Here is a 20,277-nt window from a genome sequence, read left to right on the forward strand (position 1 = left end):
ACCCCTCACTGCAAGCTGGCTCTCTGCTAGACCATTGGTCACCAACCAGTAGATCAGGATCTACCAGTAGAGCTTGGAGCCTCCGACAGGGGATGCTGACTGGCGTGGCCAGAAAGCTATCAAGCGCTGATGTCAGGGTGCGTTGATGTCAGGGTGTCCCTTCACCCCCCACTTCTGTACCCCGTCTCCACACAGAGAGAAGGGGAGGGAGGGAGCTTGGTGATGTAAATCCGTCACTCTCACACAGTGTGTGTGTGTCTGTCGTTCACACGCACACACGCACACGCTGTCTGTCACGCTCCTCTCCCGACCCAACACACACAGGGGGGGTGGCTGTTACTTCTTTTAATGCTTGCAAAGTGGGTTAGTTTTGGGTTTTGACAGTCCCTGCCCTAAACCTCCTACACTCAATCTCCTGCCCCCGACGTGAGTCCCTCTGCACCCAAACGCCTTCCCAGAGCTTGCACCCCGAAACCCCTCCTGGACCCCAATCTCCCACCCTGTGCAAGCCTGGAGCTCCTCCCACACTCTAAACTCCTTGGGCCAAGGGCCTGCACCCCAGCCTGGTGAAAGTGCATGAGGATGGGGGAGGAAGAGGGATGGAGTGAGCAGGGGGAGGCCTCGGACGAGGGGTGGAGCGGAGGCAAGGCCTCAAAGAAGGGGCGGGAAGGAAGCGGGGCAAGGGTATTGGAGATCTTGCATTGCACTGAAACTGAAGAAGTGATCTTGTGTTTAAAAAGGCTGGCGACCGCTGCCTTAGACCGACGGGCTAGATCAGGGGTGGGCAATCATTTTCACAGGGGGGCCACTCAGGGGTGGCCCTAGACTGGCTGCTAGCAACTGGTGCCCTAGGCAAACCATGCAATCAGCCCCCCCATCTCCAAACCCCTCAGTGAAATTGCACCTCCATTTGGCGCCCCATTTAGCTTAGCACCCTAGGCGACCGTCTAGTTCTCCTTCATGGACAGGCAGCCCCTAGGGCCACTTAATGAATGTTGGCACATGGTCACCGGCCAGCTCCACCCCCAGAAGGGGCGGGGCCTGGGACAGAAGGGGCGGGGCCAGGGACTAGCCTCCCTCCCAGAGTTGTCTGGAGCTAGAGGCTTAGAATTAAAAACACTGCAAAGGGCTTGCGACTTTCAACCCCGCCGCTACCTCGTTGCCTGGCAGCCGGTGGCGGTTGCTGTGGCTATTTAAAGGGCTCCCGGCTCTGGCCCCTGCCGGGGTAGCACCCCGACTAGGAGCCATTTAAATAGGATCCTGCCGCCTGAGCCACCGTCTGGAAATTCGGTGGCATGGGCAGCGGGATATACATCAACAGCTGACCAGATCAAAGGGTTAGGCAGCCGGATCTGGTCCCCGGGCCGCCTCTTGTCCAGCCCTGTGCTAGATCCAGATGCTTCTCTACAGAGACCCCGGTCTCCCAGCAGGACCAGGCAGCCCCCACCCCAAATGGAAAGTGCTCGCTCGCACTTTGAAACCCATTCCAAGGCCCTGCGGTGGCGAGCCTCAGTGCAAGGAGCTCTTGTGTCAGCACAGGGAGACGCAGGAGGAAGAGGGGCTCGCGCTGAGAACACGCAAGGAGGAATTACAAACCCTTGCATCATAACCGACCTTGCACAACGCAAAGGAGCAACGTGAGCGCCATGCTACAAACCAGGGCAGCCTTGAGTCTCTTGTCTCCGTTCTGGAGGGCAGGAAAAATGGCTGCTTCAGGGGAGCTAGTTGGGAGTTTTTCCACAAATGTTTGTCCTTCGCCTCTTGGAAAATGCCTCTTCCTGGCACCTGGAACTTCTTGCAGGCAACGGAGGCAGTTTTTAGGATGTGCTAGGGTCGCCAGGTGTCTGGTATTGGCCGAGACAGTCCGGTATTTGCGACTTCTGTCCGGTGAAAAAACAGAAAATACTGGACATGTAAAATGTCTGGTATTTTCTTTCTGTTTCTCGGACAGAAGGCATTCTTCCCCTGCTGTGTCTGGTGGGGGCGGGGGGAAGCCTGGGGATTTAAAGGCACTGTGACTCTTTTTTTTTTTTTTTGGGTGCGTCTGGGTTTTTTTTTGCTCAACCAATTTTTTCCCCCGCCATGTTCAATATTTTTTTTTAAACTATCTGGCAACCCTAGATGTGACCCAGTTTGGAGAAAGAGAACGCTTTGAAACGGGCAAAACGCCCTTGTCTGGGCATTTCCCAGGCAAGAATTCGGGTTTCCTGGTTCAGAACAATGGCTGGATTTGAAACGGAAGCTAAGCAAAGTGCAAAGGCATGAAAACGGCCCAGGACAAAGTGTTTCCAGACAATCAAAGTGAAACGATTGGCAGCAAGTTTTCTTTGGGGCTTTTGCAGCTCAAGGAACATTTGGAGTCTTCATCTTTGGGGTTCAGGCAACTTCCCTGTTATCGCGAAAGCGTCTGCGAGACAAGAAATCTCATCCCAGCTCAGCTTCTCTGCTCCGACTGTCTGGCAGGAACCTCTCTGGGATCCACACCAGACGAGGAGTCAAATCCTGATCAAATCACGCTGCCTAAGCCCCTCCCCTTCTGTGGCCCATGCAGAGCCCCTCCCAGCTGGTGTGGAATGGGAGCAACAGCTGTTGTCAGTTCCCGGGGACTATGGGAGAGGGGAGCACAAGTTAGAGCAGCCCCAAGGCTGCTCTTGCTGAGAACAGGGATCAGCCAGGACTCAGCCTACGGAGAGCTCAAAGCAACAGCTGCCTCCAACCGCTTCTGGACACACCCCGGACACAGGGAGGGGTAGGGGAAAATTAGGGCTCCTGAGTCCCAGCCCAATCCCCCCTCAAAGGTCCTGGCACCAAGCCCCTCCTTCCCCCCCGGCTCTAACCAGTAGATACCACTCCCCTTTCAGAGCCAGGGTAGAACCCAGGAGTCCTGACGGCCATCACTGCCCTAGTCACCACTCCTGCAGAGGGTCCCAGCGAAAAGGAGTCACCGCACTGTGGTGAACCGACACCCAGGAGCCGAGGTTTCGTGTCCTGGGTGAGTCACGTTGTGCTGGGCCTCAGTTTCCCCATTTGTGAAACAGGGGAGATACTTGTGTTGTCTAGTTGTTCTCTAGGGTGGGGACTGTCCCTCATTTTGTGTCTGAGAAGGGCCAGTGGGGTCCTGATCTCAGCAGGGCCCTGCGTAACGCTAGGCCCAATGTGGGTCCTGATCTCAGTCGGGGTCTGGGCCTTGTTGACAGAATGCCCATGATAAATAGGAAGTGGGGACTCGAGAGAGGAAGGGTGGCCCAGCGGTTAGAGCACTCAGCTAGGACTTGGGAGAAGCGGGTCCAAGCTCCTGCTCCTCCCCTCACTTCTTGCGTGACCTTGGGCAAGTCACTGAGAGGCTTCGTGCCTCAGTTTCCCCATGTATACAATGGGGATAGTCACCCTCCGGTGAAGCAATGCTGAGGGACGCCAGCCTGGGGTCCGACCCACTGACCCCTTTCTGGAGCTGTCCCCATAGGGTTCTGGCTCCAGTGAGCAACCCCACTTGCATCAGCTGGGGGGCTGGGTCCCAGCTTTCTGAATGCACCGCCCCTCCCCCGAGGCTGCCAGCGCTGCTTCCGGCTGGTTAAACCCCTGCAGAGTCTCGTCTCCGGCGCGAGCAGCCAGCCCTCCGTGAGCTCGGCCAGGCAGGGTGAGTGATTGCTGTGCCGTCTTGCTGCCAGCCCAGCAGTGCAGCCGCCCCCACGCCCTGGCGGCCTCGGGTAGGGCTCTCCCAGCACTGGCTGAAGGTGGCGCGCTGCAGAAACCAAGACCCTGAGCTGCCCATGGGCAGGGGAAACGCCCCGTTCTTGGAGCCAGGATTCACCCACCCAGGAGCTGGGCTGCAGGATTCACCCACCCGGGGCAGCAGCGACGTCCCCCCTGCTGGATTTGAACCTCAGCTGCTGCTGGGGCAGGGGTGCAGGATGGGCCCCGCCGGCATCCTGTCCACTCTCCCTGGGCTCCTCAACTCCTCCATCCCCAGTGGCAGCATCCCAGGCTCCTGCCTCATGTAGGAACCTTCCAGCAGGGGTCAGCACAGGCAAGTAGCAACCTGGGATGCAGGGGATTAATACCCCAGGCAAGATGGTTACAGGGTGTATAAGGGCAGCAGGGCACAATGTTCTCCCCTTCCCCTGTGGGCCCAGGGGGCAGGGACTAGCCACAGTGCAGGGTACCACAACTAGGCACAGATCTGTCCCTCTGCCCCCTGGCAGAGGCTTGGACCAAGGGCAGTGCACAGCGCAGGCCAGCCCCGCATGCATGGGGGGTGGGGTCTGGAGGCAGCACAAAAGGGCCTGGGTGTCACCAAGAGCTGAGCTGGATCCTCCAGCAATAGCACAGACCCTGCTGCGATCTGGGCAGGCGTCTCGCTGCCAAGCCAGGGTGCATGCTTCCACCTCCTCCTTTGTCCTGTTGGCGAGTGGGCAGGATCCATCCAGGCTGCCCCACTCCACTAGGGACCTGCCTAAGACGACTCTGCACCCAGAGGGGTTGGCGGCAATGTTCTCGCTAAGTTTTTCCATCGGTGTGCGGAATAAATGTTATTGTGTGCACCAAGGCAACGGCAGATGTGCACCACCCATAGAAACACACGCTGCCGGCTGTGAGTACTCTGCTAAGCACCTGAATCTCTCCTGGGAGGCTGCCTAAATGCACCACCTCCAGGCCATGCTCCTCAGGGGCTGTGGGAATTGAACCAGGGAGCATGGGATCATAAAGCACTAGGCTCTGCTGCCTGAGCGAACTCATCTGCTCTGGTATTGAAGACTGCCAACATGTTGGTAATGCTCAGACAGCGCCACCTCGTGGCCAAATGAGCACAGCCCTGGCCTTAGCCAGTGCCAAGCTGGCCCACCCTGGCAGGAGCACTGGAGAAGAGGAAGCATTAGACATGGGGGGGCGGGCGAGAAGGAGGAATATAATTAAAGATCCTAGGACATTTTAACTCTGATGTTTCTGCCAGATTCCAGTTCAAGCTACACCCTCCCTCCCTAGATCCCCACACACATCAAGGTTCTGCCACAGTGTCACACGCTACCATGGAGCCCCCCAGAGGCAGCTGCATTTCAGGGGAGCGTTTGCGAAAAGTACATTGACAGCTTGCAAAGCCTCTCTCAAGAGGCCCAGAGGCATTCACAGGAGTGTTGTGAGCAAGACACGAGAAATCATTCTTCCGCTCTGCTCTGATCAGGCCTCAGTTGGAGTACTGGGTCCAGTTCTGGGCACCACATTTCAAGAAGGATGTGGAGAAATTGGGGAAGGTCCAGAGAAGAGCAACAAGAATGATTAAAGGTCTGGAGAACATGACCTGTGAAGGGAGACTGAAAGAACTGGGCTTGTTTAGTTTGGAAAGGGGAAGACGGAGAGGGGACAGGAGAGCGGTTTTCAAGTGTCTAAAAGGGTGTCACAAGGAAGAGGGAGAAAAATTGTTCTCCTAGGCCTCTGAGGATAGAACAGGAAGTAATGGGCTTAAACTGCAGCAAGGGAGGTTTAGCTTGGACATTAGGAAAAAGTTCCTAACTGTCAGGGTGGCTAAACACTGGAATAAATTGCCCAGGGAGGTTGTGGAATCTCCATCACGGGAGATATTTAAGAGAAGGTTGGACAGACACCTGTCAGGGATGGTCTAGATGGTACTGGGTCCTGCCATGAGGGCAGGGGACTGGATTTGATGACCTCTCAGGGCCCCTTCCAGTTCTAGTGTTCTTTGATTCTATGTCCAAAGAACAACGGTTCAACTTTCAAAGGGTTCAGGATCCATCATCCAGGGCGAGATTTGGTTACAGGAATGGCTAGGCTCTGCCCTGTGGCCCTAGGGTTGCCAGGGGTCTGGTTTTGGCCTGGACAGTCCATTATTTCTGGCCCCCGTCCGGTAAAAAAAATAGAAAATTTTACATGTGCGGCATTTTCTGTTTCTCTCGGCTGGAAGGGACCTTTTTCCCCTGCTACGTCTGGTGAGGGCGGGGGGAGCAAGGGTTTCTTTTCTTTTTTTTTTTTTTTCAATTTTTTTTCCTGCCACGTTCAGGATTTTTTGTGAAAGTATCTGGCAACCTTATGCCAGGCACTACGCATGCACAGCCAAAAGAGATGCTGCCTTCCCCAGAAAGCTAATAATCCAAGTGGCCGTGGATGGAAAGCACAACGTAGAACAGGCGGAGGATTTTTGTTCCTAGCTCTATTCCCCGCCCGACCAAAAAAAAAAAAAAAAAAATCGCTAGTTTCGTCAACACGCAAATGTCTGGTTCCAACTAAACGTTGCAGGCAGTTTGTTGAAATCCAACACCAGGAACTGGCAGAGGCTTTGGGGAAGACTTAGGGAAATTAAAATTAATCATAATAAAGTATCAGAGGAGTAGCCGTGTTAGGCTGGATCTGCAAAAGCGACAAGGAGTCCTGTGGCACCTTATAGACTAACAGATGGATTGGAGCATAAGCTTTCGTGGGCAAAGACCCACTGCGTCACGTGCAGCTGGTGAAGTGGGTCTTTGCCCACGAAAGCGTATGCTCCAATCCATCTGTTAGTCTATACGGTGCTACAGGATTCCTCGTCAATAATAATTAAATTTTCTACCAATGGAAAAAAAACAGTAGAAGAATCCAACGCAAATAAAAACAATTTCCCCCCACTCTAATTTTCCTCCCTGGAATAGCCAAATCCCCAGAGCAGCCATGGAAAAGTTCTGGCGCAGGTCACAAAGGAGAGATCTGGAGGCGCTTCCTTTCTGCGGGCGTGTAAATACGTCTTTTATTAGTGGAAACACAGTCCCCCAAAGCAGGTCGGAGGCGAGGGTTCATGATACGTGGCGCTGGTACCTTTTACGCCCGGTGCTGTACAGACTCCGGGCGGTTACGTTCCCCCCACAACAGCACTAGAGCCAGACTTGCATTCAGCCGGTTTCCCACGTGGTTGGTACAAACAACGGAAAAGCAGGGCAGGGAGCCCGTGGAACAATCTCTGCCAGCCGAGGTCCAGCAAGGAAAGGGAGGGCAGCGAGCGCAGAACAGGAAGCGTGACACTAACGGGGAGGCCCAAGCTCTGTGTAACCCGCCTAGGCACTGCCAGGAAATCCCACAGAGGTGCAGCATTGCCCAGTCACTTGTGACTCAGGGAATCTTGGGGCTAGTCCTCGGCTCTGCCACTGGCCTGCTGGGTGGCCTTGGGCATGTCACTTGGCCGCTCTGTGCCTCAGTTTCCCCTCCTGTATTTGGCCGATTTCAGCTAAGCTCTTGTCTAAGTGCAGTGCCACAGGGACCCACTCAGCTGGGCTACTTACAATGATCTCTAAGGGGGAGGGGAAGCCGTCCTGAAGGGAGACGGGCACCAGTATCTCATAGTGCCCTTTGAAAGGGCCAGATGTGACTGAGGCCTGGGACCTAAGCACAGGATGAATTTCAGCCCCAGCTGGCTTGACATGATGTGTTAGCAGAGGCAGCATCCCATCCCCTCCCCCACCCCAAGATTTTAGTTTGGTTTAATACAATAAAGAGATCTAGTTTCTCCTCCTGCTCTGGAGCACCAGAGTCCAGTCCTCCGACAGCTGGGGGCTGGGGAGAAGACCCAGGAGCCCTGCTCCTTAGGCCCTTCCCCCACTCCCCTCCCAGAGCCGGGGATAGAACCCAGGGAAAAAACACTACTGAGTCATCAGCTCGGCTGCATTTCCTGCCCCATCAACTTCCAGCTGGTGCCAGCGGTGGGATACAGGCTTCCCAAGCGATGCCACTCCAAATCCCACCCAGTGGGAGGGGCCCCCCTGGCCAAGGCCGCCCCCCCCCGCCCAGGGCCCCACCTACAGACCGCGGAGGTGCAGCGCCAGGCACAGCAGGTTGATGCCATTGCAGGCGAGGCAGGCGAGGTTGCAGAGGGACGACAGCCCGTGGCGCCGGAAGAAGCTCTGCCGTGCAGCTTGATACTTGGGGTCCCTCTCCCGCAGCTGCTGGTACATCTCGCGCCGGGCCGCCAGCCCCACCTCCCCGCCGAGGCCGTGCTCCCGCTCGATGGCCTGCATCTGGAACATGGCCCCCGTGGTGGCCGGGGAGAGCCCCAGGGCGTTAACAATGGCCAGGAGCAGGCAGAGGAAATAGAGGCAGCCCTGGGGGAAGGGAGAGAGAGATGGTTGGGACGGCAGCACATGCTCTTGACACCCAGCCCCCATTGCTCTAACCACTAGACACCACTCCCCCCCCCCCCCCCCCCCGAGCCAGGAATAGAACCCAGGCACCCTGACTTTCAGCCCCTCCCCCTCTAACCCCTAGCCCAGGGGTGGGCAAAAGGGCCTCTGCAGGCCAGATCCAGCCCACCAAGTGGGTAGATCCACCAGCAGAGGCCCTGCTGCTCCCCTGCCCCCAGGCCAATTAGGGCCAAGGGGCTCCCCCATCCCCAGACCAATCATGGTCTGGGGGTGGGGTAGCCCCACCCCTTCCTGTTTAGGCCCTGCCCCTCCCTGTTTAGGCCCCGCCCCTCCTGGGGTGGCCCAGGGCTACTTCAAAAATCTTCTGTAGTAACTCTGCGTGTGCCTCAGTTTCCCTGGGCACTGCACTGGTGCCCGGACGGGGATGGAAATTTTGGGTGCGACTCACACTGAGAGGAGGCTGCCTCATCCTGGGGGGGTGGGGGCAGGATGCAACTCGGTGACACCTTTTGCCCAGGGGGAAGCTGGAGAAAGGGGGAGGGGGAGCTGCCGGGACTGGGTTGCTGAGTGTGAGTTAGTCTCGGCTGGCTTAGGATACAGGGAGGGGACCCCTGGCTTGGGCCCCCCCACGTCCCCAAGACGGATTGTACTGCCTGCTCCTGGAACACATCTGTTCTGCGCCGGGTCCCTGAGAACTAATAAACCCTCTGTTCTACCGGCCGGCTGCGAGTCACCTCTGGCTGAGGATGGGGTGCAGGGCCCGGTGACCCCCCCTTGGCGACACCCACCAACCCGCTAGACCCCACCCCCAGTCAGAGGTGGGAACAGAACACAGGGATCCTGCTCTGTCCCCCTCTCCCAGAGCTGGGGACAGATCCCAGCCGCCGGGACGTGGCCCACCCGCCTGCTTGGGGTGGCTGGCCTGCGAGGGGTGGGGGCTACGCCCGGCCCGTCGCTGCTACCTGCAGGGTCTCGGTGGTGCTCAGCAGCTCGCGGGGGTGGTAGCAGGCGAAGAGGGAGAGGTTGAGGAAGGCGCAGGCCACCAGGGTGTAGAAGTAGAAGGGGAAGAGCTTGCTCTGGACCAGGCCGAAGGTGTGTCGGCTCACGCCCCGGATCAGCACGAACCCTGAGCCAGGAGGAAATGAAGGCACGCAGCGAGCGTCAGGGCCATGGGGCTGGGAGCCAGGACGCCTGGCTCAGGGAGTCAAGTCTAGTGGTTAGAGCAGGGAGCCAGGACTCGGGGGTTGTGCTCCTGGGTTTAAGAAGGGAGTCAGGGCGGGGAAGAGGGGCCAGGTGTCAGTCCCCTGGATCTGAGAGTTCGGGGGGCAGGGGTGGCCCTTCCCAGATGGTTGGACAGCTTGGCACAGCTTCCCCAGGCCCTGCGCTTTGAGGGTCAGCAGGGACAGCCTGGGAGATTACTGGGGCGGGGGTGGGGGGGCTGACCCTGCACTTAGCTGCAGCAGTGGGAGCTGCAGGAAGCTGGGAACGGGCGGGGGGGGGGAGGAGAATGGAACAGGCTGGGGTCACTGCGCTTCCTACTGCCACTGTGAGTAAGGGGGCAACCCCGCTCCGCTGCCAGCCCCCCCCGTGTAATCCCCCTTTGTGTCATTCACGGGGGGGAGGGGAGGCAGGGCCTGGGGGAAGAATTGGCCCGGGGGTGGGAGGAGGCAGAGTGGGGACGGGGACCCTAGGGGCCACACTGTCAGCAGCAGGCCCCACCTGAGATGAAGGTGACCCATATCTGCATGCCCCAGGCCAGGGACAGGACGAAGAGCTGGGCGACTTTGGCCAGGCTGCTGGGCTCCTCTTCCAGCGACATCTCTGCTGTGCTTCGACCAGGAGGCTGTGGAGGGGGAAGAGCCCAGGATGAGGCACAGAGCGGAGACGGTCCCAGCTCTGCCGCTGTCCGGCTGGGCAAACAGAACCCAGGTCCCTTGGGTCCCATTCCCAGGTTGGGGCTGTGAGGCCTCCCCCGGCAAGGTCAGCACCCCCAATACAAAGGTGGGGAAACTGAGGCACAGAGCGATCCAGCAACTTACAAAACTGACCCGAGAGTGGGTGAAAGCGGCCAAGCAGCTGGCATGCTGAACTTGGTGGCCCAGCCTGGAGGCAAGAGGAGCAGGGAGGCCGGCCCCGTATGCATGTGGCTGGCAAGTGGCAGGAGGAGATAAGGGTGTGGGGGCAGGGTGGGGGGGGGCAGAAGCCTGGCGTAGGGCCCCACAGCCAATGACCCAGATGCAGAAATGCTGCCCCCACCCCCTAAAATAAACTGGGAGGGGGGAACTGGAGGGGAGGGGAGGAGAACTGGAGGGGAGGGGAGGAGAACTGGAGGGGAGGGCTCAGGACACCTGTGTGTTCCCTTCCTGCCTCTGCCACGGACTCCAGGGCGAAGGTCACCTGGCGAGTGAGCCACGCAGTGAGGAAGGGAACCGGGGAGTCCCCCCCCTCCGAACCCATTAGACCCCCCCCCTTCCCTCAGGGCTGAGACCAGGGTCCGGCACCGGGAGGGCCCCAGCCTTGCACAGGATGGGGGGGGTGGGCAAAGTTCCTGCCCAGCCACAGGGCGACACAAAACACCCAGCCGGGGACCTATGGGAGCCCCTAATGTAGCTGCTTCCCCCGCCCCACACGTGCCCTTTGCTCTCCCCTTTGCACCCTTCCTGCCCCCCCTTCACCTATCCGCCCCATATCCCCAGCGCCCCGCCCCCTGCATTCCTCAGCACCCCCCACACCCCAGCCCCCCATGTCCCCTGCATTCCTCAGCACCCCCCACACCCCAGCCCCCCATGTCCCCTGCATTCCTCAGCACCCCCCACACCCCAGCCCCCCATGTCCCCTGCATTCCTCAGCACCCCCCACACCCCAGCCCCCCATGTCCCCTGCATTCCTCAGCACCCCCCACACCCCAGCCCCCCATGTCCCCTGCATTCCTCAGCACCCCCTATACCCCAGCCCCCCCATGTCCCCTGCATTCCCCCCCCATGCTCCCTAAACCGCCCCCCAAGTCCCATGGATTCCCCCCCCCGCCCGTGCAGAGATCGGGTGGAGGGGGGCGGTACCTGCTCCGGCCCGGGCTCAGCTGTAGCGCAGCTCTGACCACTCGGGTCCCCCTCCCCCTGGCCACGCCCCCCACTTGCACTCTAGGCTCCACCCCTTCCCTGCGCCTACCCAATCGCCTCGCCAGGGGAGCTCCGGGCCAATAAGAACTGAAAGGGGAATGACATCATCCTAGAGGGCGGAGCTAGCAAGCCACGCCCCTTGCTCTTTGTGACTGTTTTTGTTACATGGGGGCGGGGGCCGGGATAGGTCCGACCCCGCCCCCTCGGGCACCACGTGGGCCTCTGGCAGTGGGGCAGAGACCCGGGGCGATGGAGGAGCTAGAGGAGCGGGTCCGAGCCAGCAAGGTACCAGAGCAGCCAGGCTGAGCCCTGGCCCAGCTCATCACCCCAGCCCTGGCGGGCACTGCCCCCTGCCCGGACCAGGCACCCTGCCCAGGTCTGGGGGTACAGGGATAACTGCCCCGGGACAGAGCAGGGGCCCATCAGCCCTAGTATCCCACCATCTGGGAGCCCATCGGCCCAGGTATCCTGCCTTTTGGGGGCCTAGCTGCATCCCTTTTCCCTTGCCAAACTAAGCAGGACCCGCCCCCCTTTCCTAGGGGGAGGCAGGCAGGGGTTGTGGGGGGCTGAATTCCATCCCCCTTTATTTCCAGATCACTTTGCTCACAGCGTCCAAGGAGGACAAGAGTAGCGCCAATGCACCCAGCTACTTCTTATCACGGGCCATCGGCAGTTCGGGGCTGGTAAGCAACTCCAAGCCGCTGGGGGTGCAGAGAGAATCCTGGTCCCCATGGCTGGAAAGCCCAGAGCCCCCAACATGCGAGCTAACAGGCAATGTTCCCTCTAAGTCTTCCCACCTGTGTGTGGAATAATGTTTGTTATGTGCACCAAGGCATGTGTGGATGTGCACCACCAGTAGAACCCGGGCTACGGGCTATAGGCATAGCGGGTGCTCTGTTAATCCACTGGGCACTATTTGAATTGCTTCTGGGTGGCCGCCCAAGTGCTCAGCTTACAGGGCGCGCTGTGAGCGGGGAGCACGGGTGCCCCATGCTCTGGTTCGGGGCTCCCACAGAGAGGGATGGCGCTAAACTCTAGTGTGCTGCCCTTAGTCCCATCTCCGGTGACACTGCGAGCAACCTTGAGGCTGCTCGAACTCCTGCCCTGCTGGGGAAGCAAAGAAATGGCCATGTCGCGCCCCCTCCCCCCACTCCATTTTCACAGCAGCTGAGAGGTCGCCTGCCCAGAGGGGTAGCTTGGAAAGGGGGGGCGTCTTCCCCCCACTGAGCTCCCAGAGCAATTAAGGGGGGTAGGCATCAATGAGAATGGGGTCCCCGTTCGCCCTCCGGGGGCCACAGGATTCACATCTAAATCTCTCCCAGCACCCTCCCCATGGGCTGAGTCCAGCACTCAGACCCCTGGCCTAGACAATCATCCCCGAGGGGCCAATGGGGAGAGCGGTGCTGTGGGTCAAAGCTGATGGCAACTTTCTGACCCCCTCCTTGCAGAGCCAGCTGGAGACAGAGGCCTTTGAGACAAACGGTGAGAGACCATCCATCTCCGTCGGGTGGGGGGGGGGGCCTTGCTGATCCTTTGTGGGGATGGGGATCACTAGGCCTGGGGAGAGGAGACAAGTGCACCCTCCCCCCCCAGCTGAGCAATCCATGGGATGGGCTGCCCTTTCCATCCGGGGGAGGGGGGCTGGCTCCCTGACCCTGGCAGGAGGAAGCGAGGTGGACCCCAGCAGGGGGGCAGATGGACTGGTCTGGGGCTGGTCCCCACTGGGGTCAGGCCGAGGGGCTGTGTCCCAAGCCGGGGAGCAGGGCGTGCCTTGGGATTGAGGAGGGGCCTTGTCGTGGCGCCGGTGTTAGCGACAGCAGCCTCGGTGCTGCTCTAGCTCGTGCTCTGCCACGTCCTGTGGTCCCTGAGGAGCAGAGAACAGCCCCAGCGTGGTGTGCCCCCCCCATCTGCGCCCTGTGCCCGTGCAGAGCCAGGATGGCACAGGGAAGCACGTTTGTAAGTCCTTCCTCGGGCTCCATCCCCATGCCGGCGCCGGCTCCCCGCTCACTTCCAGCCACCTTTACTCTGAGGCAGGGATGATCCAGATGATGCTCCCGGATTCCCAGAAGATCCTGAAGAATGAGCTGGAGATCATCAAAAGCCAGCTCCATGCCCAGGCCAAGGTAGTCTCAGCAGGGGAGGGCTTGTTAGGTGCATTACGGTAGTGCTTAGGGGGCCCACTGAGCTGGAAGCTGCAAAACCGGGATCAGGGCCCCACTGGTCCAGGTGCTGCACAGACCCCCCCCATCCAGGATCAGGGCCCCACTGGTCCAGGTGCTGCACAGACCCCCCCCCCATCCAGGATCAGGGCCCCACTGGTCCAGGTGCTGCACAGACCCCCCCCCCCCATCCAGGATCAGGGCCCCACTGGTCCAGGTGCTGCACAGACCCCCCCCCCCCATCCAGGATCAGGGCCCCACTGGTCCAGGTGCTGCACAGACCCCCCCCCCCATCCAGGATCAGGGCCCCACTGGTCCAGGTGCTGCACAGACCCCCCCCATCCAGGATCAGGGCCCCACTGGTCCAGGTGCTGCACAGACCCCCCCCCCCATCCAGGATCAGGGCCCCATAGGGCCAGGTGCTGCACAGACTTCTAACGAGAGCCAATCCCTGCTCCAGCTTAGAAGGTAAGCACATAAAAGGCATGAAAGGGAAACGGAGGCACGTAGCAGCAAAATGATTTGCTCAAGACCACCCAGCCAATTCAGTCTGGAGCTGGGACTAAAACCCGGGTGTCCCGTCACCCATCCTGGTGCCCCTTGTGCTGGACTCCACTGCCTCTCCAGCCCCTGCTCCCTTTCCGTCTACACTCCGCGGCCCTGGCGAGTCACCAGAGGCAGCTGGGCTGGGTGTCCCGGCTCGGACATGAGCTCTCTCTGTTGCGTGTCTCTGGGACAGGCCTTCGAAGCCCTGAGCCACTCCGTCTCCCTGCTGGAGCAGGAGAGCAGCCTGCAACAGCGGCAGATTCAGCAGCTGGAAGGTGAGAGAGAGAGAGAGAGTGAGTTGGCTCTTCCCCTCCAGGGGATTATCTCCTCTCATTCTTTGGATCATGGCGCCCCCTTGTGCTGGGCGCTGCAGAGACACCCCTCTGACTGAGATCGGGCCACAGCTGTTCCCTGCCTTCCGCCCTCTGACTGAGATCAGGGCCCTGCCCGGTCATAGAGCAAGCAACAGGCACTGCACTAAAGATTTCACCATAGAGAGAGAGAGAGAAGGAGAGAGCATCATTGTAGAAATGAGGAAACTGAGGCACGGAGTTAGGCAGTGACTCCCCCCCCAAGGTCACACAGAGAGTCAGTGGCAGAGCCAGGAGCTGACCCTGGACCCCCAGCCCAGGGCCTGAACCACCAGCCCAGCCTGCATTGTTTCCCGGATGGGGTGGGATTGTCACAGGCACCAAGGGCTGGATGCTGGACTCCTAATTTCCCCCTTTAACAATCTACCCCCTAGGACAGTTTCAATTGGTCCTGCCCAGATAGCCCCTCCCCCTCTAGCTCCTCCCCAAGTAGCTCCCCTCATTAATAGCCCCTCCCTGTTTAGCCCCTCCTCCAAATAGCTTCATCAAGAGTCCCGCCCTCTTCAGTAGCGCCACCCCCAAATCCACATGGTACCGTTTCCGTGGGTGTCAAGTACCCCACTTTGCCTGCCCCTGCTCTCTGCAGAGGACATGAGCCGAACGTGCGGCCTGGCCCAGGGGGAGATGTTTGAGCGGCTGGTGGACGGGAAGATCCAGGAGGTCTGGGCGGCCATGGCCAAGGAGGTAGAAGGATTGCAAGAATCTCTGCTCGAGCGCTCTGACCACCGCATGATCCAGAGGGGGGACTCGCTGGAGAACCTGTCCCTGGAGATCCTGGAGAGGTTAGAGCGGTAATTGGGGTGGGGCTCCCAGATCTGCTGCCCTCAGGGTCTTGCTAGCCCAACCCCCCCACCATCAGACTGGGGCCCTGCATAGTCACAGAGTAAGAGACAGACCCCACACTGAAGATTTTACCCTCTAGCCAGATGCAGGAAAGATCATTATTCCCATTGGGGAGATGGGGAAACTGAGGCACAAGGTAGGGGCGTGACTAGCCCAAGGTCACACTGGGACTTAGTGGCAGGGCTGGGAATTGAACCTGGGTCCCATGAGTTCTACTCCAGGCCAGGCATGAACCACCAGCACCTGCCCCCTTCTCCAGCAGCCCCATGCACCCATTGCCCACCCATGAATGAGACAGGAACACTGCTCGTGACATGGTAACAGCCCCCATTGGGCCAGGCCTAGCACAGACAGCTGGTGAGAAACACTCATGGCCCCAAATCTAACTAGACAAAAGGTGGGGGGAAACTGAGGCACAGAGGCAACCCCGGCAACAGGGCTGGGATTAGAACCCCAGTGTCGAGCGTCCCAGTCGCTGGCGCCCACTTGCCCCACCCTGTACAGCACTTCCAGCTGCAAACTGTGGTGGTGGTGTCAGAGCAGGAAGGAGTGAAATCCTCCGTCACCGCCCCCGGACTCCTGTGTGCGCCTTTAAAAAGCTCCCCCCAGAACAGTCAGTGGTAGCCCCTCCCTCTTGAATAGCTCCTCCCCCCCAAGGACCCACCCCCCCACTGACTGTCCTGGGCCCAGGACATCACCCAAGGGGGAACCCAGACTACGCAGCTTCTCCGAGTCCTCATGCTGCAGATTTCTCCAGGCCTACTGGGGCGATGGTGCCAGGAGCCTTTGGTTTTCAGTCCACGTTCCTCTTCCTTTAGTAAGAAATTCCTCTGGGAGGAGCTGGAGTCAGTGCAAGGTGAGATGAGGAGGATCCATCAGAAATTGAGTAGGTACCAGCAGAATACCCCTTTCTTTGCCCCCAGCCCTCGGGTGCCCATGGGTAAAAAAATCCCCCTGGTGGGTGCAGGGCACAGTACACCCTCCAAAGCACCCTCCAGTCGTGGATCTATCTAGAGGGGAAACTGAGGCACGGAGAACTGAGAAGGGACTGGCCCAAAGTTCAAGCCATGAGCTAGTGTTTGAGCTGGGCAGAAAACCCCAGGAATCCCGACTCCCCATCCAGCCTTCCCCTCCCATCTACCTATTATACTGCACCTTCGTAGGGAATCAGATCTCTGCCTCTCAGGCCTGCTGCGTGACACGCAGGCTCACCGTCTTGTAGTCCTGCTGGGAGGCCCCATTTTCCATGGGGGAAACTGAGGCACGGACATGCCAAGTGTTCTGTGAGGGCCCCGCTGCAAGTCGAGGGGCAGGAGCAGCGCTGGGTCCCAGCAATTCCAGAGGTTGGAATTCCAGCTCTGCCAGATGTGCTTCCAGGGGCGTGGTTAGCTGTGGGGCCGGTTCGGGAAGGGTCGGGAGGGGGGACCCTGAACTGGAGGTTCTGGTTTGTCTCTTCCGCAGAGGATCAGGAGGACGATATAACTCAGAACCTGGTCAGCATAAAGAAAATGCAGGATAATCAAGTGAAATGCAGGAAGGTGAGATGTGGGGGAGGGGAAAGAGGTGGGGCTACAAGATGCCCCTCCCCCTTTGCAGTCCATTCACAAGTGAGGCTCTTGGCATCATTGTCATTCTCTGTCCCCCAGGCACACACCGGCTGCCGGGGGAGAGCTCCCCTCCCGCCCCCCCACTGATCCCCACCCTACCCCCTGCATGACTGGGGTGTTGGGGTCGGCGCTGGCTGTGAGGGCCGCCCCCCATGCAGCACAGCCAGCCTCTGTGCCCGAGCGGTTTGGGCCTTTGCCCGCCTGCCTGGGGTGGAACCGCAGCTCTGCTGGAACAGAGCCCCTCTCTCCGCAGATCCTATCACAGCTGAAGGGCAAAGGGCTGGGCCCAGAGGGGGCCCCGGAGTCCGTGAGCGGAGGTAGAGACCGCCGGCCGGTCAAAGAGGAGCTGAATGAGATCTGGTAAGGCTGGCCAGCCCAGTGCTCGCTCCTGGGAGCCACCCAGCTCCTCCCTCAGCCCCTCTCTGTGCTGAGCTGTACTGGAGGCCCCTGTCCATCCTGTGCCCCCAGCCCCCGGCTCTCATTGCAGCCATTAGGGGCCAGCACTGACTGCCAGATGAGAGCGCCCCCTACTGAGCTCCCTGCTGCACAGCGCCCCCTGTTGGGATCATCACTGACTGCCAGGGGAGAGCGCCCCCTACTGAGCTCCCTGCTGCACAGCGCCCCCTGTTGGGATCATCTCTGACTGCCAGGGGAGAGCGCCCCCTGCTGAGCTCCCTGCTGCACAGCGCCCCCTAGTGCCATGTTGGGATCATCACTGACTGCCAGGGGAGAGCGCCCCCTGCTGAGCTCCCTGCTGCACAGCGCCCCCTAGTGCCATGTTGGGATCATCACTGACTGCCAGGGGAGAGCGCCCCCTGCTGAGCTCCCTGCTGCACAGCGCCCCCTAGTGCCATGTTGGGATCATCACTGACTGCCAGGGGAGAGCGCCCCCTGCTGAGCTCCCTGCTGCACAGCGCCCCCTAGTGCCATGTTGGGATCATCTCTGACTGCCAGGGGAGAGTGCCCCCTGCTGAGCTCCCTGCTGCACAGCGCCCCCTGTTGGGATCATCACTGACTGCCAGGGGAGAGCGCCCCCTGTTGAGCTCCCTGCTGCACAGCACCCCCTAGTGCCATGTTGGGATCATCACTGACTGCCAGGGGAGAGCGCCCCCTGCAGCACAAGGCCCCCTCGCACACTCTTCATCGCCTCCCTTTGCCCAATGGTGACTCCCTTCTGCCGGTAGCTCCCAACCCTCCCATTACCCCCCTTCTCCACCTCAACGCAAAGGCAGCAAAACATGCTCCTCAGTGACCCATGCTTAGGCGTGAATGTGCCCTTCCCCCCTCCCCCCCACCTCTGGATTTGGACCCTGAGCCCTGCAAGGCCACAGGCCAGAGCTAAAAGAGCAGCTCTGTCAGCCGGCAGCAGTAGTAGGCTGTTATGTTCTTACGCACATCAGTCACCAGAGGGAGCTGAAGAAAAGCCCAGTGGCCCCTCTGTAAGTGGGGTATCCCCAGCCCTGCAGTCTGTCTGCCCCACCCCGCAGCTAGCCAGGGGCTCTGTTCATGGGGTCTCCCCACACAGGTCGGCCGTCAACACCCTGAGGAACTCCATGGACCATTGCAACCTCCGGGGCGACAGCCAGGCGGCCGTCAGGGTCACAGGTGAGCTGGGGCGGGGCTGGGGGCGAAGTGGGGGGCAGGGAAGTGGCGGGGGCTGGGTGTGAGGGGCCCGGTGTGAAATAGGGACGGTGAATTCGAGATGGGGGGGCTTTCAGGGAAGTAGACGCGAGGGCTGAGGTAAATCCCGGCTCAGTGGGCCCCCCGCCCCTCTTGCCCCACAGGCCGGAGGAGCCGCCGGCAACGTGTGTCCATCTCGGCCAGCACCCCAGCCCCCGCCGCGGAGCCCGCCCTGCTTCTGGCCCAGGAGGAGAGCAGCTCGGACCACAGCTCCTGCGAGGGCCCCTGCCCCTAGAGGGGGGCTGTGCTGGTGAGACCTCCCCCTGCCCCATCCCACTGCCGGGCCCGGGCTCCACTGGGCCTGCACTTGTGTTGAAACTCCCATGGGATGGGCCCTGGCCACCACCTTCCCCTGGGTCTCTGCTGCCACGTGCTCAGTTAAAGGGCCTGCGTGCCAATTTGCCTTCCTCTCTTTCCCCCAGGCGGAGAGCAGAGACCTGGGACCTGACAGGGGGCCCGACCTGTGGAGGAGAGAAAATTAAATTGAGCTGCTTGGGTTTGCCGGCGTCCAGTGTTGAAGGGCCGGGTCGGCAGAACGCAGGGAGGTGTCTGGCCAGAGGGTCCAGGCACCGTTCACGGCTGCCACCCGGCTTCTCTTAGCACATGGGCACCCCCCTTGTGTGATGCCCTGGGAACCCCTCCTCTCTGGGCACTGAGGAGGGAACCCAGGAGTCCTGGCTCCTGTCCCACTCTGATCACCAGACCCCGTTTCCTTCGGGGAGCTGGGATTAGAACCCAGGAGTCCTGGCTCCCAGTGCCTGCCCCTCTCTAAACACCATCCCTTGCCTGTGCCCTGCTCCCTGCACACAGCGCCCCCTAGTGCTGCCCTGCCAGCACTGACTGCCGGGTTTCCTGCACCTTCAGCTGGTACTTTCACGGACAGGGGCGCCCCTCTGCACTGACTAAGGGTACGTCTACCCTGCAGGGGAAGATCGAAGTGGCCGCTGTCCATCTTGCAGGGTTCGAATTAGCGGTCGAGTGAAGACAGCTCCAAAAACCGAGTTAAGCAACGTCGACTTCAGCGACGCCATTAACGTGCTCGAGGTTGCGCCTCTTAACTTTGTCCCGCAGTGTAGACGTACCCTTGGGGTTTAGGGTGAGACGGGGCCATCTGATCCTCTAGGATAGGATGGAAGGGGAGTGAGGGGACGTGGGGCAGAGGGTCCAGGCTGGGAAGGAGGATCCTGCCATGGCCGTTCCAGCCCCTCTCACCTACACCCCTGCCCTGCCCTCCTGGTTCTGCCGGCCTGATTTCCTGTGGATCCCAGGCTGGAGAATTGCACCTGCCTGTTCCCGGATCCAGCTCCGAGCTGGAGCATCGTTTAAAAAAGCAGCAAGTCTTGATGGAAAGACTCCACATTGTCAGAAGCCATCGTCCAGGTCAGTTGCTCCTTTGGTTAATTCCCATCCCTGGCAGACACATGCCCCATATTTGTCGTCTGGATCTCACCGGCGCCTTTTCCACTGGACCCCAGAGCCTGCTACCAGCCCGATCAGAAATCTCCTCTCGCTGCCAGCTGGAGCCCGGGATCAAGTCCCCGATTAACCGTCTCTTGGTTCAGCTTCTTGGGCCTGTCTCTCGGGGAGCCACGTCGAGAGCGACACGTTCTCCTAGCGCCTTTCTGCAGCCGACGCAGTGGCTCCGGGGCCTTTATGGACGTGGAACAGGACGTGGCATCCCAGTAATTGTCTCTCCTAAGGTTCCGGACAGCAAGATTCCCAGTGACCCCAGCAATATTCAAACCTTCCCAGCGGCCGCAGTGAGAGGGCTGTGTATGTTCCATCCGTGTTGGACTGCTTCCGCCCCAGCGGGAAACGCTTCCCGGGCCCAGCTG

General features: G+C 60.0%; 2 protein-coding genes across 7 annotated transcripts; one reads left to right on the plus strand and one right to left on the minus strand.

The window, feature by feature from the left end:
• Positions 1-6,706: 6,706 nt before the first annotated feature.
• Positions 6,707-11,290, minus strand: TMEM205 (transmembrane protein 205). 4 transcript variants are annotated; one of them, XM_075902325.1, is made up of 4 exons: positions 11,177-11,290; positions 9,837-9,960; positions 9,080-9,243; positions 6,707-8,078 (listed from the first exon to the last, which is right to left on the minus strand). In XM_075902325.1, the coding sequence occupies exons 2-4, from the start codon at positions 9,934-9,936 to the stop codon at positions 7,776-7,778; spliced, it is 567 nt and encodes a 188-aa protein (XP_075758440.1). In that variant the 5' UTR covers positions 9,937-9,960; positions 11,177-11,290; the 3' UTR covers positions 6,707-7,775. The 4 variants fall into 4 exon arrangements, with proteins under 4 accessions (XP_075758440.1, XP_075758441.1, XP_075758443.1 ...); XM_075902326.1 differs by lacking the exon at positions 11,177-11,290 and adding an exon at positions 10,466-10,745; XM_075902328.1 differs by lacking the exon at positions 11,177-11,290 and adding an exon at positions 10,166-10,286.
• Positions 11,291-11,369: 79 nt separating this feature from the next.
• On the plus strand, positions 11,370-18,939 carry CCDC159 (coiled-coil domain containing 159). 3 transcript variants are annotated; one of them, XM_075902329.1, is made up of 12 exons: positions 11,370-11,521; positions 11,830-11,919; positions 12,685-12,718; positions 13,271-13,359; positions 14,135-14,216; positions 14,899-15,094; positions 15,974-16,041; positions 16,617-16,693; positions 17,016-17,122; positions 18,288-18,367; positions 18,547-18,692; positions 18,865-18,939. In XM_075902329.1, exons 1-11 carry the CDS (start codon positions 11,402-11,404, stop codon positions 18,675-18,677), a joined length of 1,074 nt encoding a protein of 357 aa, XP_075758444.1. In that variant the 5' UTR covers positions 11,370-11,401; the 3' UTR covers positions 18,678-18,692; positions 18,865-18,939. The 3 variants fall into 3 exon arrangements, with proteins under 3 accessions (XP_075758444.1, XP_075758445.1, XP_025041280.2); XM_075902330.1 differs by having other exon boundaries at positions 15,974-16,011; XM_025185495.2 differs by lacking the exon at positions 18,547-18,692.
• Positions 18,940-20,277: the final 1,338 nt, after the last annotated feature.

This window comes from Pelodiscus sinensis, chromosome 19 (assembly GCF_049634645.1).
Source record: "Pelodiscus sinensis isolate JC-2024 chromosome 19, ASM4963464v1, whole genome shotgun sequence".
NCBI classification, from domain to species: domain Eukaryota; kingdom Metazoa; phylum Chordata; order Testudines; family Trionychidae; genus Pelodiscus; species Pelodiscus sinensis.

Excerpts from the sequence above, each read along its gene's own strand:
- CCDC159 (XM_075902329.1), top strand. The coding sequence starts at position 11,402 with ATGGGGGCGGGGGCCGGGATAGGTCCGACCCCGCCCCCTCGGGCACCA. Across the intron at positions 11,920-12,684 it reads CCATCGGCAGTTCGGGGCTG|AGCCAGCTGGAGACAGAGGC; the intron begins GTAAGCAACTCC and ends CCCTCCTTGCAG. Across the intron at positions 16,694-17,015 it reads ATCAAGTGAAATGCAGGAAG|ATCCTATCACAGCTGAAGGG; the intron begins GTGAGATGTGGG and ends CTCTCTCCGCAG.
- TMEM205 (XM_075902325.1), bottom strand. The coding sequence starts at position 9,936 with ATGTCGCTGGAAGAGGAGCCCAGCAGCCTGGCCAAAGTCGCCCAGCTC. Across the intron at positions 9,244-9,836 it reads ATGGGTCACCTTCATCTCAG|GGTTCGTGCTGATCCGGGGC; the intron begins GTGGGGCCTGCT and ends CTCCTGGCTCAG. Across the intron at positions 8,079-9,079 it reads GCACCACCGAGACCCTGCAG|GGCTGCCTCTATTTCCTCTG; the intron begins GTAGCAGCGACG and ends CCCTTCCCCCAG.